Source organism: Sesamum indicum, linkage group LG6 (genome assembly GCF_026168435.1).
Source record: "Sesamum indicum cultivar Baizhima isolate 11 linkage group LG6, ASM2616843v1, whole genome shotgun sequence".
Classification (NCBI taxonomy): Eukaryota; Viridiplantae; Streptophyta; class Magnoliopsida; order Lamiales; family Pedaliaceae; genus Sesamum; species Sesamum indicum.
The window spans coordinates 7,757,366-7,778,524 of record NC_142662.1 but is presented as its reverse complement, the minus strand read 5'-3'; the positions used below and the strand labels follow the sequence as shown (position 1 = coordinate 7,778,524).

Below are 21,159 nucleotides of genomic sequence, written 5' to 3'. Positions count from 1 at the left end.
AGAAGTCTCAAAAATCCTCTCAAGCGCAAATCAAGAAAGATCTACACGTTCAAAACAAAATTAAGGTGTTCGCCTCAGAAACCTTCCAAAATCAACATTTGATTCTTGAAGAAATCAAAAGACCTGCGAATTAATATTGTCAAGACACAAATCCATCTTGGTGGAAGATGAAAATATCCAGTCCACCAAGAAATACCCAAACTTCAAGTCAAACACTCCAAGTTTATAGCTTTTAATTTGGGAATAAGTTAAAAGATTCTTGAATTAATGTTATCGAAAACCCAAGTCAACATCGTAGGAAATCAAAGCATCAAGCTCCACCTCCAAAGTTGCCAAAATTAAAATCGCATTCATGAAGTGAAGAATCAGGGTTCCAAATAGAGATTTTGTAGCCGCAAAAGTATAATTAAATTCAAAAATCATTTATGATATTTTTCTTGTTTCAATAAATTTAAAAACATGAAATTTGCGTTACATCCATCAGAAAATCCATCGGAAAATCCTATTTCTGTAAAATTATTTTTCTGTGGTGAGGTGCATATTCGTTTTACACAATAGCATCGTAACTTAATTGCAATAGTGTGTAGACCAATTAACAAATTTCGTATATATTAATGGAAAAAGATAGAGTAGAAGGACTATCTCACTTCCAGACCATTACAAATTCTCTGGCCAACTTAATTTTTGGCATTTATTAAACTGGTCATCATAACATTACCCCTTCCATTGATCAAACTTTGAAAAGACCCGACCCAAACCATCCTTCTAACTTTACTTTTCCGCTGCACATTTTGCAATGAGAAAAAATTCAGGCAGCTTTAGGAGTATATATATATTTGACGAATAATCAGTACTTCTTACACTGAAACCAAATTTCGGTTACAAGGAAGGGTAAATTATATTTTTGGTATCATAAGTGGACCTATTTTTAATTTTGGTCCTTTACTCAGTTCAATTCGCACATTGAGTCCTATATGTGGTTTTTTTTTTTTTCAATTTGAGAAACATTGAGAAATTTTCTTTCAATTGATAATGCTCTTTCTGTTAGTCAATACAATAAAAAATAAGGGTAAATTAAATTTTTGATCTCATAAGTAGACTTGTTTCTAATTTTGGTCCCATAAATTTAAAATTAGGTACGCACGTCTTATATGACCTTATAGTTATCCTCAAATTTCATTTAATTGCTCCATCATATATTTGCATACATATATATATATATACACATATTGACCATATTAAAAAATTTGAACTTATAATTCAATATAAATTAAATATAAAAAAAGATCTTGTATCATAATAAACTTATTATATATGTTATAAAAGAAACACACCATACATTACAACAAGAAGCATACATTGCTGGAGGCCTCATAGGGCTCCAATTATTATTTGAATAACTAGTGTGTAAACCACAACCAGTTATTCGTATTGATCAAACCACACAAACCAAAACCAAAGAAAAAGATAAAAGAAAAGAGCACACGTACACGCGAGATACATAGTTCAACTTATAGTTTGGGATTCATTAATTGTATATAGTAAGATCATTCATTTACTTTTTCCACAGCTTTCAGCTTCTTCTCAATCTCACTTTCCGCGGTATCAGTAATTTCCCTCTTTTTTAGGCCACCCAAAGGCTCATTCCTTGTTAAGAAATTTGTGAACCAAATTGCGGACTGTTTCGGATATCGTGTAAGATTATTCATGAAGTCCACATATATGAGTCCGAATCTGACTGTGTATCCTTCTGTCCATTCATAGTTGTCAGACCATGACCATACAAAGTAACCCCTTACATCCACGGGGGTGTCTTCGCTGCAATTGGAATATGATCAATTTTATGAGCAATATTAAAAAATGAATTGTATATATATTGATATTGGATGATTTGGAACATCAGATTCCACAATGAAGAAATGAAGATTCGATAGCAATATTGTTGGGGAAAAATATAAATTTGGTTCTGTAATTTAGGGATAGCATTTTTAACCCTACCCAAACTGAATTTCGCAGTTTAGTGTTGTACCTTTAAGATTTTGTCAATTTAGTCCTGTCCTGGCCAATTTGGCTGAAAAATTGCACATAACTTGCACATGATCTAATTAAATTGCAATCTAGTCCTGTAACTTTGGAAACTAATTTTTTTATCCAACTTGACTTAAAAGAACTATTATAAAAATTAATTCATACACAGCAAAAAATTCCACTTCTTAAGATATTAGACTAAAATTATAATCTTTTCAATCTAGATAAGAGCATAAATTAATTTTAGTAATATTTTGGAGTCTAGATGTAGTAGTTTGTCTTAAAAGACTCACTCATGCATTGCTTGTAGAATATATGCAAGATGGTCTTGGTGGTATTTCACCCTCACAGGATCAACACAAGCATCACAAGCAGTGAGCTTGCAATCACTCTTTTCATCCACACCTGAAAAAAATAATTGCAAAAATTTACTGCTAAATGTCATTTATAAAAAAACTATTTAGAAACAACTTGCATTATAAAAAAGTAATTAGCACGTTACCATTCTCTGTGATGTATATAGGCGGTATGCTATCATATGTCGCTTTTGTATACGTCAAAAGTTTTTTAATTCCCCACGGGACTATGTGTAACCATGATGAACCAGCCTAAAATCCAAGCAAAAAACAAGTTTATTCATTAACGAATAGATCAATTATTTTATAAATTTAAACAAACATAAAAAAATGCATGCGTGCACTTATATTATATATATATATGTGTGTGTGTGTGTGTGTGTGTGTGCGTGCTTCATATATTAGCACGTGATAGCTAGCCAACTAGTTACTTCACCAGAAAAAAACAAAACAAGAGTCAAAAAAACATTATTTGAAAAATTAAAAATGAGGATCTTACCACGGGGCCGATTAGTATCCCTCCTCGATTGTCTGTAGAAAAAAAAATTATCATATGACTTATAATTCTAAAATAAAAAGGAAAAAGAAAAAAAAAAACAACTAAGATTTTGCTACATAAGATTGTCTGCAACATATATACCCTGATATTTAACATGTTGATCTTTGAAGTAGCCATCTTCACATTGGGGATCAGGATCATTAGCAGCATAGATGGCTGTATAGTAGTTCAATCCCAGAAAATCGTAGGATCCTTTAAGCCTTTGGGATTCACTTGATGAAAATGGAGCCAGATTTTCAGGAGGAACATAATCAATCATATTTTGAGGATAGTTTCCCGTAACTATAGGTTCCAAAAACCTGCCATGATTCATCAATCTATATTAAGAAACCTTTTTCATCCTAAGTACAATTAAGTGAAACAGAACATACATGCATGCACTGCAATTAGTATCATGCTATGAGGATTACAACAAGTTTGCTTACCATCCCAATGAAAAATCGAGGGCTCTTTTTTGAGCGGCAATATCATCTTTATCTTGTTCACATAGAGGTTCGTACCAGACGCAACAAAGTGTTATACCGATCTTCCCTCCTTGATGTCCCTATAATTATTATATACGATTTTCCAATAAGCCAAAACTTTATACATGGAGGCATTATAAATTGCATCATAACTAATTAAATAATTATATAAACAAAACATGCATTAAAAATGCCTAAATTAACCTGAAATTTGGTTCTGTAACTGTGCACAGCTTCGGAATGAGCAAGGAGCATATTTCTTGCAGCAGTATACACATTCTTAGGATCATATGTGTTTGGACCGGAACCATAGAGATTACGGTTATTAATATTACTGCTTTGAAATGTGGATAAGAGATGCTTTGGGTCATGATGAAGACCTCTGTGAGGAGGAATATTAGTTCCATTTCTAAAAGCGGTTGATGATGATCGTAAAAGTGAGGTAAAAGCTGAGCGGACGTATGGTGGAGTAGAAGTCAAATCGACGTCCGCTGGAGGTGAATCAGAAACAAAATCTTTTGATTGTGGAGCTAAAGCTGAAACATAAGCTGAAGAAATAGCTTGACTAGGTGGAAAAGTGCATGAAGCATATCCATTAACACAATAGGTTGTCGGCTCATTCACTGTGATCCAATATTTCACCCGATCACCAAATTCCCAGAAGCATAACTCAACATATTCACGAAAATCTTTCCTGTTGCAAAACCCAAAAAATGAAAATTAAATGTTACATCCATCCTTTCTATGTACGAATAATACAACAGATTTTGGAGACATATATGAATATATAGTTTAATAAGTCCACTTACACTATTTGTTTGCTTAAGAACCCACCATACTCTTCTTGTAGTGCTTGAGGTAAATCAAAATGAAAAAGAGTCACATATGGTTCAAGGCCTGCATTACAGGGACGACATATATGCATGTTAATTATAATGACATAACCATATGCAGTTACTTATTTGAAGGTGTATGCAGTGTTGTGTGCATATTAATATGTAATTTACGAAAAGACTGCACAAGAAATGAGTTGTTGCATATTATGATTCCAACCATGTTTGATAACAGTATTGATAACGGTGTTGTAGTAGTCAATTCCTTCTTTGTTGATTCCAGCACAACACCTTCCACCTAATAATGAAACGAGTAGAACACAGTTAATAACACTTAATATATATATATATGTGAAAAAATATAGGAAGTTTTATTTTTCATGACTCCAAGTTCAAAGATAAAAAAATAATTAATTTATTAAATTGTAATTAAATTTTATTGTATATCTTACCGGGCAAAATTCTTGACCATGAAATTGAAAATCTATAGGCATCAAACCCCATTTTCTTCATCAATGTAATATCTTCCTGCAAGAAAATTAATTAAATGTAAGTATATAAAAATCTTATACATTCCCATTAAATTCTAAAGAGAGTTAAAAAAAATGACCTCGAATCTGGCATACAAATCAGTAGCCACATTTCCATTGGATCCATCAATGACTCTTCCTGTCACTCAGAATCAATCCATGTATTTATCAGTTGGATTTTGCAATTAAACTAATTTGCATAGCAGTCACATTATATATAAATGTATATATATATATATATATGTATATACACAGAGAGAATGAGAGAGAGAGAGAGAGAGTGACCAGGAGTCTTGAGGGCAAAAGTATCCCAGATACTAGGCCCCCTCCCACCTTTTGCAGCACCACCTTCAAACTGAATTAATTCAACATATTAAATTTGAAACACAAAAAGATCATCCATGATAATTAAAATCTTGTGATTATATATATATACATATGATCATTAGCAATTTGGATTAATATTGAGTATTAAACCTGATAAGCAGCTGTCGCAGATCCAAAGATAAAATTTGAAGGGAAATCATGGCGACTGATGTTGCTGTTGTGGTTGCGGACTTTGGAGTTGAGATATTCGTTAAACTGATCCTCATATGCTGCTGGACTGTGGAGGACTGAGAGGCTGTTGTTCTTCTCCATTTCAGACAGTAGGTACGTACTAGCTAAGCTGGTTATATATAGAATGCAAGAAAGTAGTTATTGTAATTTTGGGTTGACAAAAATGATAAGACAATGGACGTATTTATAGGTGTTCCATATGGCTTCATGCAAGAATCCAATTGTTTCCTTGTCTGCCAAGTACCTATGTATCTATCATCCAAAAGTTAAAGCATGCTAATCATCACAATCTTATTTTATTTGTCTTCCTTCTTCTGCACTTTAGTTTTTGCTATATTGGGCACCATACCTTTTCAATTTTAAAATCTAAATTTTATTAAATGAAATTAGAGACAGATTTTATAGTCAAGGTATGCGCATATATATGAAATGACATAGAATTGATTAATGTTTGTGATTTGTCCATTGAAAATAGAATTAAAAGTCGCCATTTCTCACTCTGAAATTAATTATATCAAATATTGTTTGGTAATATTATATTAATAAGTTTGTCAAAATAATTTCCTCCTTTAACCAAAGGTGATTGGATAAGGGTAAGAGGGGCCATCCATCTAACTATGATGATGGCCAAGGTTTAGAAGAGGAAGCAGATGGAAAAGAAACCAAAATTAAAGCAAAAGAAAGAGGTGGAATTCGAATAACAAAAAGAAAAGGGTAAAAGAAAAGAATAAAGAAAAATTAAATATCCGCACATGAGGAACACGCAATTATATTCGTAACTATATAATACACAATAATTCTATGTTTTAAGTTAATGACAATATAAATTTTATATCTCACAACAGAATGTGGGTGTGCAATTTTTGATATTATAATATAATACAAAAAAATATGTAAAAGCTCAATATATATGCAAATAAAATATTTTGAATTGTCATGCCATCAATTCCGTCGGAAGCCACAATTTTGGTGTTGGCATGGCTAATCACATAGAATTTTTCTACTAAATTTGCCGAAAATGACTAAAATTACTACAATTCTGAAAGTTATAGAATCAAATTGTAAATTGTAATTTGAACATGATAAAAATTATTATCCCCAATTATAGGACTAAAATTGCATATTTTCCCTTAAAATTTCGCGTAACTTTTTACGGTTATTTAGTTTCCAATGAATTGTTAAGGATATTGAGTGCATTGTCAGAAATTCGTCAAAATTTTGCTAATTATATATTGACATTTGTAATATATTTTTTCATCAATTTTATATTTTTTTATAAAATCCCCTATATTTTAAAAAGTATGCAAAAAATACCCCTCTGTTTTCAGAATAAGCTAAAAACCCCCTCTATTTTGTTTTGATCAGCAGAAAACCCTTATTTTATTAGCAACTAACGAGAAGTGGAGGAGACGCGCGTCAGCTGCGTTTGGTAGTCATTTTCTGCGGTTTCAGTTCATATTTAGTGACACTTTGGACTAAAATACCCCTCTATGGGTCTATATAACATACAAAGGATTTTTTGACTTATTTTGTATCTTCCTTTTGCTATTTCTCACCCTAAAAAATAAGTATTAAATTTTGTCATATTAAATTTAAATTATATTTAATTTATTTAATATTAAATATTAAATTAAATTATATTTAAATTCAAATAATTTGATAAATGTTAATTATCAAATCTAAAATTATTTTAATTAATTAAATATATTTAATTACAATAATAATTATTATTAATTAGTCAAAATATTTAATTATTAAAATTATTTAAAATATTCTTAATTAACTAAAACACATTTTAATTAATATAACTAAAATTAATTAAAAATTAAAAAAAGAAAAACTGCGATTTTGCCATTTTTTTCGCTGGAAACTTAACTTGTTTCTAAGTTTTCGGGGCCGTCCGAATGAATTTCCGACGTCCAATGGTACCATTCGAATCCTCTCTTGAAGACGAACATTTTTATATTTTCAATTTGAGTTTTCGTCAATCAAAGAGAGTAGACTCGAGCCACGATCGTCGAACATGTTTGTCGTTGATTCGTCTCCGTCCCGTCGAATCTCTATCTCATACCACCACCATCAGACTTGTCTCTTCAATAAGATTCTAACGAGACCGGCCTCATTCAATTTGATAAAGAATTTAAAGAGATATAAGGATTTAAGAAAATTGTTGCGCCAGCGATGAGATAGTGGTTGGGGGGGGGGGGAAGCCGAGGGTAAGGTGGTGGGGGGCAGCGGGTGGGGTAGTTAGTTGTTTTTCTTAAATATATAATAATAATATATTTTTAAAATTTTAAATTATTTATATATAATATAAGTTAAATAATTTGTTGAATCTAAACCTTTTGTTTTTTTAAAATCTAACGGTTGAAACTAATTGATTAGATCTAACGATCAATATTTAATAAAAAAAGATCCAACGATCAATAAAATAATAAATAATATATATTAAGTAAGGGTACAACGGTCATTTTCTAAAAAATTAACACTGTTAGTTGGATTTAACGGAGATGGGGCGATTGAGTTGAGTTTTACAAAACACATGGGAGCTTTTAGCCTATTCTCATAATAGTAGCGTTTTTTTGGTAAATTCTTTAAAACACAGGGAGTTTTTATGCATTTTGTCCATAAATTAACCTAAAAGTAATGTTGTATTTAATTGGGGCAAAATATCTTTTTAGTCCCATAAAATAAGGACATACTTTTTTTTGTACCACAACTATGGCAGATGACGCTTTTAGCCACATAAAACTCAAAATAATATCTTTTTAGTTAAAAAAAAAATGTGATTTTGGGTCTTTTTCTAGTCCTAAAATTACGTCTTTTTAGTATTAAACAACGCATTTTTTGTCCCAAAAACCATAATGTACGTGACCTTTTGGAATTAAAAGTATGTAATTATGAATTTTATGGGACTAAAAGCGATACCTATCAAAGTTGTGGTACCAAAATAAATTTTATGAGACCAAAAAATTATTTCATGAGACCAAAAAATTATTTTGGCCAACTCAATTGCAATAGTGTGTAGACTGATATACATTAGTGAAAAATACATATAAAATTGTAAGGGTAATAAAGTAATTAGATATGTAGGAGACACACCATAAGCAAATACAACCCATCACACCGTATAATTACCAATACCACTTTAAATACCAAAATACTAATTTTTTAATCTAAGTTACTATTCATTGATTCTCTTGAAATCAGCACCCACTTTTCGAAAATTGCATTTCACCTGGTGTGCAATTGCGTCGTGGTAAAAATCCTAATTTTATCCTTTAGTAAAAAAACCTCGACCACATCATTGGCGTCGTCTGTGGGAAAAATTTACATCAACGTTGAGCATGACCAGGTCTCGAGCCCGTGACGTACACGATCTAGATGTAATCCGAGAAGCCCAAGCAAACGGAATGGAACAGAGCCCGGCTGGAGAACAACCAGTTCCTCAGGAGGTAACCCCCCTGACGCATGAGCAGGCATCCCTCAATGGGGGAGTCCCTCGTCACATCAACAATCTCTGCCCGTGTCCCTAACCGGAGTACTCCCCTCGGATGCTCCACCCCAAGAACCAATGATTCAGCTGACACAGGAGCCCTTGCTAGCCTTGATATGAGACGCGTCTACTCGAGCTGCAGCTCAAGCCATGGCCCAATTTGTGGCGCAACAACCAGTGAACCCGCCCCCTCCTTCCCCTCGCAGAAGTCGAGAACTATCGTCGGCTCCCGAGGAAGAGGAGCAGAGGCGAGAAGAAGTAAACAGTCATATCTCTAGACCCCAAGTTGTACAAACTCAAGATCGGAATCTCCATAACCAAGAATCTTCTGCCCCCCCCCCCCACCAACTCGGGGAGCCGAGGACTCCTAATTGTCGTTGGCTGTGGCACCTCCAAGACGAAGCTCATTTGCCTCCAATATTCTGGCCGAGGCGCTCCCAGCTGGTCTCAAGGTTTCGAATCTATCAGAATGTGACGGGACAGGAGATCCACAGGAACACCTAGACAAATTCTATGCCAAGATTGATTGGTATGATCTGAGTGACGCTGCGTACTGTAAAGTTTTCCACACTACACTCTCAAAACGCGCGTTGGTCTGGTTTAACCAACTGCCCACTGGAACTATTTCCAGCCTTGAGCAGTTGGTTCAGCATTTTTTGCACCACTTCTTCATGAACAAAAAGGTCTCGAAAACAGCGGCATACCTGTTAACTATTCGCCAAAAAGAAGGCGAGACCCTGAGAGACTTCATGCAAAGGTTCGTAGATGTAGTGCATGAGGTTCCCCATGTCAATCAAGAGTTGTTAGCCAGTATTGTCCAACAGAATTTACAACCGGAAAGATTCAAGGAGTCTATAGCCGGCAAACCCCCTAGCACTATGGAGGATTTACCTGTGTGCTCACAAAAGTACATCCGCATTGAGGAGTCGAACGCGATGGATCCTTCCTTCAATAACAAAAGGAAGGGTCGGGAAGAAGAGAAAGCGCCAAAGAAGAAGGAAGAATGCAAACATGTACCTCCAGCTGGTTTCGCCCACTATACCCCTTTGAATGCTCCCAGAGAGGAGATACTAGTTGTAGCTGAGCAGCAGAGACTGATAAATCAATGGCCGAGAAAAATGAAAGACAATCCTAAGAGGCTCAATCCGACAAATACTGTCATTTCCACCGAGACAGAGGGCACACAATGGAGGAGTGCCACCATTTGAAAAATGAGATAGAAAAGTTGATCCAAAGAGGATATTTAAAAGAATATGTCAATCAGGGATCGAAGCCCCAACCCCGGGACTCAACCTCCAAACAAGCTGGGAACGGCGACAACCTCCCCACGACAGGGGTCATCGCCGTGATTTCGGGTGGCCCCGCTGGGGGTGACTCGGCCAATGCGAGAAGGGCCCTCACCCGAGCAGCTAGGGGGAGTCATGCGCAAACCCCTATCCAAGTTCATAACATTAGATCGCAGCAAGAGGACGAGATTTCATTCGGCTAGCAAGACTTTGACCCAACGAGGAATCAAAACAATGACGCCCTGGTCATCTCCGCCACGATATCTAACTTCTGGGTCAAGAAAATTTTGGTGGATAGTGGAAGTTCTGTTGATATTATATTCCATGATGCATATGTCTAGTTAGGGATTGATAACGCATAACTTCGGAAGGTGAACACCCCTCTCACGGGTTTTAGCGGAGACATGATCCAACCAGTGGGGGAGGTGACGCTGCTGTTATCCCTCGGTTCTTATCCAAAGAGATCCACGAAATTAGTGAAGTTCCTCGTGGTGAAAGCCCCATCCGCTTACAATGTCATCTTGGGGAGACCAAGCCTAAACCTCTTCTGAGCGATAGCATCTACTTTCCACTTGAAGCTGAAATTCCCCACTCCTGACGGTGTGGGGGAAGCAATAGGGGATGAGAGAATGGCGAGGGAATGCTACATAAATACATTTAAATGATCTCGCGAGAAGATGGATGAAGCGACCGATGAAAAAATGAAGAGAAAAATAACTGATGGGAGACGAGAGGCAACAGATCCCCCGGAAGAGTACGTAGGAGCACCCAGTGGGGAAGAAAGAGTTGAAGCCGTGGAAGAGCTGAAGGTGATCCATCTCTCTGTAGATGGCGAAAAGACATTAAAGATAGGCACGGCGATGTGTTAGTCCACCGAAGAGAGTTTGACCCGATTTTTAACTGAAAATGAGGAAGTGTTTGCTTGGAGCATGATGGATTTCTATGGGATCCCTCCCGGCGTCATCACTCACCAACTCAACGTAAATCCCGAGGCAAAACCAGTGAAACAAAAGAGAAGGGTATTCGAGCCGGAGAGAAATCAGGCAATAAAAATGGAGGTGGATAAGCTGCTAGAAGCCAAGCACATACGCCCGGTGCAATATCCAGAGTGGATGGCTAACGTCGTCTTGGTTCCGAAGCCAAACGGAAAATGGCGCCTCAGCATCGACTTCACAAATTTGAACAAGGTGTGTCCAAAGGATCCCTTCCCCCTCCCACGTATCGACCTGTTGGTTGACTCCACCTCCGGATGTGAAATGTTGAGTTTTTTTTACGCGTATCAAGGATACAATCAAATTCTGTTGCCCCTGAAGATCAAGAGAAACCAAGTTTTGTCACAAACCAGGGGATCTTATGTTACAATGTCATGTCGTTCAGCCTGAAAAATGTAGGGGCAACATACCAACGGCTGGTCAACGACATGTTCAAAAACCAAATTGGTCGAAACATGGAAGTATATATAGACGACATGTGGGTTAAAAGTGTTAAAGAACAGGATCATGTCAAGGATCTAGACGAATGCCTCCAAATCCTAAAAGCTTTTGGCATGAAGTTGAATCCTGCTAAGTGTACCTTTGGGGTACGGGGGGGAAAATTTCTCGGTTACATGATCTCCGAAAGAGGGATAGAAGCAAACCCCGAAAAAATCAGCGCTATCATGCACATGCCCCCACCCAAATCGATCAAAGAGGTACAAAAGCTTGCGAGAAAATTGGATTCCCTGAATAGATTCATTTCGCGGTCGCGGATAAAGGCCGTCATTTCTTCAAGATACTTCGTGGCGCGGCAAAGTTTGAATGGAACAGATCTAGCCAAGAAGCATTCGACGAGCTGAATAGGTACTTGTCTTCACCGCCTCTATTGACAAAATCAAAAATGGGAGAAACCTTCTACCTTTACTTGGCGATTTCTGTTGATGCTGTCAGCTCAGTTTTAGTACGAAAGGAAAATAGAGAACACCGCCCGGTGTACTATATTAGTAGGATGCTGCAGGGGGCCGAATCCAGGTACTCCCAAATTGAAAAACTAGCCCTCTCTTTAATCACCGCAGCCAGAAAGTTGAGGCTGTATTTTCAGTCACACCAAGTGGTGGTGTTGACGAATCACCCCTTGAAACAAGTATTGTCGAGTCTAGAGCTCTCCAGAAGAATGGTCAAGTGGGCTATAGAGTTGAGTGAATTCGGCGTTGAATTTCACCCCAGGCCAGCCATTAAAGCACAAGTGCTAGCTGACTTCATCGTAGAGCTGGCACATGATGAAGCAAGTATTTCTACGTCTTCCTGGACTCTACACGTCGATGGATCGTCAACGATGACGGGAAATGGGGTCGGAATAGTTCTAGAGAACCCTGAAGGTGACCAATTCGAGTATGCTATAAAGCTGGAATACCCTTCGTCGAACAATGAAGCGGAATACGAGGCATTCTTAGCAGGAGGTGAGTTAGCTCTAGCCGTAGGGGCAAGGAAGATTATCATTTATAGCAACTCACAGTTGGTGGTTAACCAGATCCAAGGCTCATTCGAGAACGGAGATGAAAAAATGGCTAAGTATTCATTGAAAGCAAAAAAATCTACTTGAAAAGTTTGAAGAAGCCTCTGCTATCCAGGTGTCGAGGACGGAAAACGCTGTGGCTGACCAACTAGCTAAACTGGCAAGCTCGATGGCAGCCATCCGAAGCAGGAGAATCACTTTTCTCTTTTCAGAAAGAGCCGCGATAGAGAGAAAGAGGAGATCATGTGTGCTGACCCAATACCTCCGAGCTGGAAGGAAGAGATCGTCAAATTCCTAAGTAGTGGAGCCGTACCAGGGAACCAAAAAGAGGCGAAGGCCTTGAGAGGAAAAGCGTCCCGCTTTGTCATAATGGATGGAGAATTGTACAAACGCGGTTTCTCACTGTCTCTCTTAAAATGCCTAACCCCCGAAGAGGAAAATTATGTCTTACGAGAGACACACGAGGGAATTTGCGGAAACCACCTCGGAGGAAAAGCCTTAGCGGGAAAAGCCCTCAGGCAGGGTTTCTTTTGGCCAACGATGCTCTTCGATGCGCATAGGTTGGTAAGGCGATGCCGGGCGTGCCAAGAACATGCAAACATTAGTCACTAGCCGGCAGCGTTGATGCATCCCCTGGAAAGCCCCTGCCCTTTTGATTAGTGGGGCATGCACCTAGTGGGGCCATTTCCGCAAGCCGCGGGGCAAAGAAAGTTCCTAATCATTGCAGTGGACTATTTTACTAAGTGGGTTGAGGCCGAGCCGTTAGCCAAAATATCAGAGAAGGAAGTGATTAAGTTTTTATGGAAGAACATCATATGCCGCTTTGGCATCCCCCGCGCCATAATTTCTGACAATGGGACTCAGTTTTCGGGAAATAAACTTAAGGACTGGTGCAAGGGACTGGCGATAAAACAAGTCTTCACCTTAGTTAGTAATGCCCAAGCGAATGGGCAGACAGAAGTCACCAATCGGACGATACTTCAACACTTGAAGACACGTCTGGAAAATGCAAAGGGGCCATGGGTGGATGAGCTTCCCAGTGTCTTATGGGGTATCAAACGACGCCGAGGACTCCAACAGGAGAATCGCCTTTCAACCTAACCTATGGGATAGACGCCGTAGTCCCCGCAAAGATAGGAGAACTTAGTTGCCGAGTGAAATATTACAACCCAGACTGCAACGAGCAAAGATTGAGAATGAACTTAGACTTTGTCGAAGAAGTCAGAGAGAAAGCCGCAATCCAGGCTGCTGTGTACAGAACTAAAATGGCAAAAGTATACAATGCGAGAGTCAAGCCCAGAAACTTTCAAGTAGGAGACCTGGTGATGCGAAAAGCCGAGGCCTTGGGCCCCATTGGGAAACTGGACCCCAAATAGGAAGGCCCCTACAAAGTTGTAGATGTGGTGAGTGCGGGGGCTTACAAGTTGTAACAGCTCGATGGGAAGAACATCCCTCGCACATGGAACATAAAAAATCTGAAGAAGTATTACTGTTAAGTTGTTTGAGTAGATAGAGTTACTTTTTGAACAATTTGTAATACAGGACGAAGTAGAAGTGTAACGTTTTTCTCCCCCCCCCCCCCCCCCGGTGACCCCTTGCGAAACCCTTGTAATTCGTGCTCGAGTAATAAAGTTAATTTTCCTGCCCTAGTTAATCTTTTCGACAAGGGGACTATGGATCTTCATGAGGCCCCCTTGAGGCATTACTTGCCCAGGGACCCCTAAACAGAAGTCCATCAAAGATCACCCTCCAGCGATGTTGTCCCCGGAAAATTTTGCCCCCCATAAATGAAGTTGGCAGAAATCTAACTCTGGGACTCGAGCAAAACCATCCCTCGAGGCAACACCCAATCAAAATACTTTGCGTAAGAGAAGGCAAACTCGTCCAAGAAATGTACAAGGCAAACAAAATAAAAGCCGATTACGTAAACTACTACAATCACGAATCAAAGTCGATTACAAGCCGGATGTCAAAGACTAAATAATAAATCCACTCACATGCCGATAATAAATCCTAGAAAACACATGAAAAACTACGAAACTTCTAGACTTGGGGGCTCAACCGTCGGCAACTTCCATCACCTCCTCTTTACCCTCCGACACCTCGGGATCGAGGAGTCCAATGTCCTCCTCAACAATTCGGCCTTTCTCGCGAAGGGTCCGACGAAGGACTCGACGGCACTTTCGAATAGCGTCGTCATAAATTGGAGCTGCCCGATCAGTTAAGATTGTCTCGAACTCCTCCGATTCCTGAAATTTCGAAACCGCCTCCTCTTGAGTCTTAGCAATAAAAGCAACACCGGAGGGCGAGGATAAAAATTTCTTCCCACTGGAGACCTCGCGCTCAAATCGACGCTCCCAAGAAGCAATATTCCCTAAAGCATCATCCCTCTCTTCTTTGAGCCGGGAAAAGTCGCCTTCCCGCTGCTCCAAAGCAGCCTCCAAACGCTTCATTTCGGCCAGTTGGGCAGCTCATCGATTTTTAACCGCCGTTGTCACAACTAGATCCTACAAAAATAAAATAGACTAATCAAAACCAACGGAATCACACAAAGTAGTTGGGTAAAAAGCACAATACAAACCCGAGCTGGGGGGAGGAGCCAACCCCCCCACCTCGAGGCGCCTCGATCTGACAACGGCGCATCCCCCCACCTTCGCCTTACCCTCCCTTCTGTCGGGCATGTCGTCACCCGTCGACTACTCTCACATTCACCCTCTCCACTCCACATCTCAATCAAAGAAGTAAAAAATAAGCAAGTGCACCAAATGAAAAGGGAAGCAAAAATTTAACCAAGGAAGTTACCTTTGCTAGCCATGTGGAGAAGTATGGAAATAGAGATGCAAATGGAAAGAGGGCAAATGCAAGGAAAAAAAATGTAAGTAAGTAGATAGGAGACAATTAATAGCCCCCAACCACCCACCTACTCTCATTTATTATTTGTAGTTAGTCTTCTTTAGTGTTTACTCTCACATAAAATATTACACCAGCAAGTGCAAATTCCATCCGAGAGTGGGGGGGCTGTATGATATACATTAGTAAAAATACATATAAAATTATAAGGGTAAAAAAGTAATTGGATATGTAGGAGACACACCATAAGCAAATACAACCCATCACACCGTATAATTGCCAATACCACTATAAATACCAAAATACTAATTTTTTAATCCAAGTTGCTATTCATTGATTCTCTTGAAATCAGCAGCCACTTTTCAAAAATTACATTTCACCTGGTGTGCAATTGCGTCATGGTAAAAATCTCAATTTTATCCTTTAGTAAAAAAACATCGACCACATCATAGACTAATTAATAGATTTCGCATATATTAACAGAAAAAGATAGAGTAGAAGGACTATCTCACTTCCAAACCATTACAAATTCTCTGGCCAACTTAATTTTTGGCATTTTATTAAACTGGTCATCGTAACATTACTCCTTCCATTGATCAAACTTTCAAAAGGACATGACCCAAACCATCCTTCTAACTTTACTTTTCCGCTGCACATTTTGCAATGCGAAAAAATTTAGGCAGCTTTAGGAGTATATATATTTGATGAATAATCAGTACTTATACTGAATCTAACTTTCCATTACAATGAAGGGTAAAATATATTTTTAATCCATAAGTGCATCTATTTTCAATTTTGGTCCTACACTCAGGTCAATTCGCACATTAAGTCCTGTATGTATTCTTTTTTTTGTTTTTTCAATTTGAGGATCATTGAGGGATTTCCGTCCAATTGATAACGGCAATTGCTCTCTCCATTAGTCAATAGAGTCAAAATAAGGATAAATTACATTTTTTGTCTCATAAGTGAACTTGTTTCCAATTTTGGTCCCATAAATTTAAAATTAGGTACGCACGTCTTATATGACCTTATAGTTATCCTGAAATTTCCTTTAATTGCTCCATCATATATTTGCGTACATATATATATACACATATTGACCATATTAAAAAAATTGAACGTATAATTCAATATAAATTAAAATCTTGTATCATAATTAACTTCTTATATATGTTATTAAACAAACACACCATACATTACAACAACAAGCATACATTGCAAGAGGCCTCATAGGGCTCCATTTATTATTTGAAGAACTAGTGTGTAAACCACAACCAGTTATTCATATTGATCAAACCACACAAACCAAAAACAAAGAGCACACGTACGCGCGAGATACATATTTCAACTTATATAGTACCTTGGGATTCATTAATTGTATATAGTAAGATCATTCACTTTACTTTTTCCACAGCTTTCAGCCTCTTCTCAATCTCACTTTCCGCAGTATCAGTAATTTCCCTCTTTTTTAGGCCACCCAAAGGCTCATTCCTTGTTAAGAAATTTGTGAACCAAATTGCAGACTGTTTCGGATATCGTGTAAGATTATTCATGAAGTCCACATATATGAGTCCGAATCTAACTGTGTATCCTTCTGTCCATTCATAGTTGTCAGACCATGACCATACAAAGTAACCCCTTACGTCCACGGGGGTGTCTTCGCTGCAATTGGAATATGATCAATTTTGTGAGCAATATTAAAAAATGAATTGTATATATATTGATATTGGATGATTTGGAACATCAGATTCCACAATGAAGAAATGAAGATTCGATAGCAATATTGTTGGGGAAAAATATAAATTTGGTTCTGTAATTTAGGGATAGCATTTTTAACCCTACCCAAACTGAATTTCGCAGTTTAGTGTTGTACCTTTAAGATTTTGTCAATTTAGTCCTGTCCTGGCCAATTTGGCTGAAAAATTGCACATAACTTGCACATGATCTAATTAAATTGCAATCTAGTCCTGTAACTTTGGAAACTAATTTTTTTATCCAACTTGACTTAAAAGAACTATTATAAAAATTAATTCATACACAACAAAAAATTCCACTTCTTAAGATATTAGACTAAAATTATAATCTTTTCAATCTAGATAAGAGCATAAATTAATTTTAGTAATATTTTGGAGTCTAGATGTAGTAGTTTTTCTTAAAAGACTCACTCATGCATTGCTTGTAGAATATATGCAAGATGGTCTTGGTGGTATTTCACCCTCACTGGATCAACACAAGCATCACAAGCAGTGAGCTTGCAATCACTCTTTTCATCCACACCTGAAAAAAATAATTGCAAAAATTTACTGCTAAATGTCATTTATAAAAAAACTATTTAGAAACAACTTGCATTATAAAAAAGTAATTAGCACGTTACCATTCTCTGTGATGTATATAGGCGGTATGCTATCATATGTCGCTTTTGTATACGTCAAAAGTTTTTTAATTCCCCACGGGACTATGTGTAACCATGATGAACCAGCCTAAAATCCAAGCAAAAAACAAGTTTATTCATTAACGAATAGATCAATTATTTTATAAATTTAAACAAACATAAAAAAATGCATGCGTGCAAATATATTATATATATATATATGTGTGTGTGTGTGTGTGTGTGTGTGTGTGTGTGTGTGCGTGCTTCATATATTAGCACGTGATAGCTAGCCAACTAGTTACTTCACCAGAAAAAAACAAAACAAGAGTAAAAAAAACATTATTTGAAAAATTAAAAATGAGGATCTTACCACGGGGCCGATTAGTATCCCTCCTCGATTGTCTGTAGAAAAAAAAATTATCATATGACTTATAATTCTAAAATAAAAAGGAAAAAGAAAAAAAAAAACAACTAAGATTTTGCTACATAAGATTGTCTGCAACATATATACCCTGATATTTAACATGTTGATCTTTGAAGTAGCCATCTTCACATTGGGGATCAGGATCATTAGCAGCATAGATGGCTGTATAGTAGTTCAATCCCAGAAAATCGTAGGATCCTTTAAGCCTTTGGGATTCACTTGATGAAAATGGAGCCAGATTTTCAGGAGGAACATAATCAATCATATTTTGAGGATAGTTTCCCGTAACTATAGGTTCCAAAAACCTGCCATGATTCATCAATCTATATTAAGAAACCTTTTTCATCCTAAGTACAATTAAGTGAAACAGAACATACATGCATGCACTGCAATTAGTATCATGCAATGAGGATTACAACAAGTTTGCTTACCATCCCAATGAAAAATCGAGGGCTCTTTTTTGAGCGGCAATATCATCTTTATCTTGTTCATATAGAGGTTCGTACCAGACGCAACAAAGTGTTATACCGATCTTCCCTCCTTGATGTCCCTATAATTATTATATACGGTTTTCCAATAAGCCAAAACTTTATACATGGAGGCATTATAAATTGCATCCTAACTAATTAAATAATTATATAAACTAAACATGCATTAAAAATGCCTAAATTAACCTGAAATTTGGTTCTGTAACTGTGCACAGCTTCGGAATGAGCAAGGAGCATATTTCTTGCAGCAGTATACACATTCTTAGGATCATATGTGTTTGGACCGGAACCATAGAGATTACGGTTATTAATATTACTGCTTTGAAATGTGGATAAGAGATGCTTTGGGTCATGATGAAGACCTCTGTGAGGAGGAATATTAGTTCCATTTCTAAAAGCGGTTGATGATGATCGTAAAAGTGAGGTAAAAGCTGAGCGGACGTATGGTGGAGTAGAAGTCAAATCGACGTCCGCTGGAGGTGAATCAGAAACAAAATCTTTTGATTGTGGAGCTAAAGCTGAAACATAAGCTGAAGAAATAGCTTGACTAGGTGGAAAAGTGCATGAAGCATATCCATTAACACAATAGGTTGTCGGCTCATTCACTGTGATCCAATGTTTCACCCGATCACCAAATTCCCAGAAGCATAACTCAACATATTCACGAAAATCTTTCCTGTTGCAAAACCCAAAAAAAGAAAATTAAATGTTACATCCATCATTTCTATGTACAAATAATACAACAGATTTTGGAGACATATATGAATATATCGTTTAATAAGTCCACTTACACTATTTGTTTGCTTAAGAACCCACCATACTCTTCTTGTAGTGCTTGAGGTAAATCAAAATGAAAAAGAGTCACATATGGTTCAAGGCCTGCATTACAGGGACGACATATATGCATGTTAATTATAATGACATAACCATATGCAGTTACTTATTTGAAGGTGTATGCAGTGTTGTGTGCATATTAATATGTAATTTACGAAAAGACTGCACAAGAAATGAGTTGTTGCATATATATTTTGATTCCAACCATGTTTGATAACAGTATTGATAACGGTGTTATAGTAGTCAATTCCTTCTTTGTTGATTCCAGCACAACACCTTCCACCTAATAATGAAACGAGTAGAACACAGTTAATAACACTTAATATATATATGTGAAAAAATATAGGAAGTTTTATTTTTCATGACTCCAAGTTCAAAGATAAAAAAATAATTAATTTATTAAATTGTAATTAAATTTTATTGTATATCTTACCGGGCAAAATTCTTGACCATGAAATTGAAAATCTATAGGCATCAAACCCCATTTTCTTCATCAATGTAATATCTTCCTGCAAATAAATTAATTAAATGTAAGTATATAAAAATTTTATACATTCCCATTAAATTCTAAAGAGAGTTAAAAAAGATGACCTCGAATCTGGCATACAAATCAGTAGCCACATTTCCATTGGATCCATCAATGACTCTTCCTGTCACTCAGAATCAATCCATGTATTTATCAGTTGGATTTTGCAATTAAACTAATTTGCATAGCAGTCACATTATATATAAATGTATATATATATATATATGTATATACACAGAGAGAATGAGAGAGAGAGAGAGAGAGTGACCAGGAGTCTTGAGGGCAAAAGTATCCCAGATACTAGGCCCCCTCCCACCTTTTGCAGCACCACCTTCAAACTGAATTAATTCAACATATTAAATTTGAAACACAAAAAGATCATCCATGATAATTAAAATCTTGTGATTATATATATATACATATGATCATTAGCAATTTGGATTAATATTGAGTATTAAACCTGATAAGCAGCTGTCGCAGATCCAAAGATAAAATTTGAAGGGAAATCATGGCGACTGATGTTGCTGTTGTGGTTGCGGACTTTGGAGTTGAGATATTCGTTAAACTGATCCTCATATGCTGCTGGACTGTGGAGGACTGAGAGGCTGTTGTTCTTCTCCATTTCAGACAGTAGGTACGTACTAGCTAAGCTGGTTATATATAGAATGCAAGAAAGTAGTTATTGTAATTTTGGGTTGACAAAAATGATAAGACAATGGACGTATTTATAGGTGTTCCATATGGCTTCATGCAAGAATCCAATTGTTTCCTTGTCTGCCAAGTACCTATGTATCTATCATCCAAAAGTTAAAGCATGCTAATCATCACAATCTTATTTTATTTGTCTTCCTTCTTCTGCACTTTAGTTTTTGCTATATTGGGCACCATACCTTTTCAATTTTAAAATAAAAAATTTTACTTTTATCCCGTAAGATAGCAGAAGCAATATATTTAGTCCCATATTTTTTTAAATTACACAATTAGCTCCACACTTTCCTCCAAAGTGTCCCATTAACAGGCATATACACTTCATGTGCGCGTGATGGTAATCTTATACATGTGCGCA

General features: G+C 37.0%; 4 protein-coding genes and 1 long non-coding RNA gene across 5 annotated transcripts; 2 read left to right on the top strand and 3 right to left on the bottom strand.

Annotated features, from left to right (window-relative positions):
* Window positions 1-1,289: 1,289 nt before the first annotated feature.
* LOC105164625 (raucaffricine-O-beta-D-glucosidase) lies at window positions 1,290-5,496 on the bottom strand. The gene is made up of 13 exons (XM_011083318.3): window positions 5,248-5,496; window positions 5,056-5,125; window positions 4,851-4,909; window positions 4,693-4,768; window positions 4,461-4,538; window positions 4,217-4,304; window positions 3,612-4,101; window positions 3,369-3,487; window positions 3,025-3,242; window positions 2,884-2,915; window positions 2,531-2,636; window positions 2,322-2,433; window positions 1,290-1,818 (listed from the first exon to the last, which is right to left on the bottom strand). The coding sequence occupies exons 1-13, from the start codon at window positions 5,407-5,409 to the stop codon at window positions 1,548-1,550; spliced, it is 1,881 nt and encodes a 626-aa protein (XP_011081620.1). The 5' UTR covers window positions 5,410-5,496; the 3' UTR covers window positions 1,290-1,547.
* A 5,546-nt stretch (window positions 5,497-11,042) lies between these two features.
* On the top strand, window positions 11,043-12,687 carry LOC148787694 (uncharacterized). The gene is made up of 2 exons (XM_088881084.1): window positions 11,043-11,297; window positions 11,839-12,687. The coding sequence occupies exons 1-2, from the start codon at window positions 11,043-11,045 to the stop codon at window positions 12,685-12,687; spliced, it is 1,104 nt and encodes a 367-aa protein (XP_088737210.1).
* A 959-nt stretch (window positions 12,688-13,646) lies between these two features.
* LOC148787693 (uncharacterized) lies at window positions 13,647-13,976 on the top strand. Its single transcript, XM_088881082.1, has one exon. It carries the CDS (start codon window positions 13,647-13,649, stop codon window positions 13,974-13,976), a length of 330 nt encoding a protein of 109 aa, XP_088737208.1.
* Window positions 13,977-14,483: 507 nt separating this feature from the next.
* LOC148787692 (uncharacterized) lies at window positions 14,484-15,394 on the bottom strand. Its single transcript, XR_016065883.1, has 2 exons — window positions 15,182-15,394; window positions 14,484-15,107 (listed from the first exon to the last, which is right to left on the bottom strand). It is a non-coding gene; the product is annotated as an uncharacterized LOC148787692 (long non-coding RNA).
* Window positions 15,395-16,595: 1,201 nt separating this feature from the next.
* On the bottom strand, window positions 16,596-20,806 carry LOC105164624 (raucaffricine-O-beta-D-glucosidase). Its single transcript, XM_011083317.3, has 13 exons — window positions 20,554-20,806; window positions 20,362-20,431; window positions 20,159-20,217; window positions 20,001-20,076; window positions 19,773-19,850; window positions 19,525-19,612; window positions 18,920-19,409; window positions 18,677-18,795; window positions 18,333-18,550; window positions 18,192-18,223; window positions 17,825-17,930; window positions 17,616-17,727; window positions 16,596-17,112 (listed from the first exon to the last, which is right to left on the bottom strand). Exons 1-13 carry the CDS (start codon window positions 20,713-20,715, stop codon window positions 16,845-16,847), a joined length of 1,878 nt encoding a protein of 625 aa, XP_011081619.2. The 5' UTR covers window positions 20,716-20,806; the 3' UTR covers window positions 16,596-16,844.
* Window positions 20,807-21,159: the final 353 nt, after the last annotated feature.

Excerpts from the sequence above, each read along its gene's own strand:
- LOC105164625 (XM_011083318.3), bottom strand. The coding sequence starts at position 5,409 with ATGGAGAAGAACAACAGCCTCTCAGTCCTCCACAGTCCAGCAGCATAT. Across the intron at positions 4,910-5,055 it reads TTTTGCCCTCAAGACTCCTG|GAAGAGTCATTGATGGATCC; the intron begins GTCACTCTCTCT and ends TCTGAGTGACAG. Across the intron at positions 4,539-4,692 it reads ATGGTCAAGAATTTTGCCCG|GTGGAAGGTGTTGTGCTGGA; the intron begins GTAAGATATACA and ends TTTCATTATTAG.
- LOC148787694 (XM_088881084.1), top strand. The coding sequence starts at position 11,043 with ATGGATTTCTATGGGATCCCTCCCGGCGTCATCACTCACCAACTCAAC. Across the intron at positions 11,298-11,838 it reads ACTTCACAAATTTGAACAAG|ATTCATTTCGCGGTCGCGGA; the intron begins GTGTGTCCAAAG and ends TTCCCTGAATAG.
- LOC105164624 (XM_011083317.3), bottom strand. The coding sequence starts at position 20,715 with ATGGAGAAGAACAACAGCCTCTCAGTCCTCCACAGTCCAGCAGCATAT. Across the intron at positions 19,613-19,772 it reads CAATACTGTTATCAAACATG|GCCTTGAACCATATGTGACT; the intron begins GTTGGAATCAAA and ends CCTGTAATGCAG. Across the intron at positions 18,224-18,332 it reads TCAACATGTTAAATATCAGG|ACAATCGAGGAGGGATACTA; the intron begins GTATATATGTTG and ends TTTTTTCTACAG.
- LOC148787693 (XM_088881082.1), top strand. The coding sequence starts at position 13,647 with ATGGGGTATCAAACGACGCCGAGGACTCCAACAGGAGAATCGCCTTTC.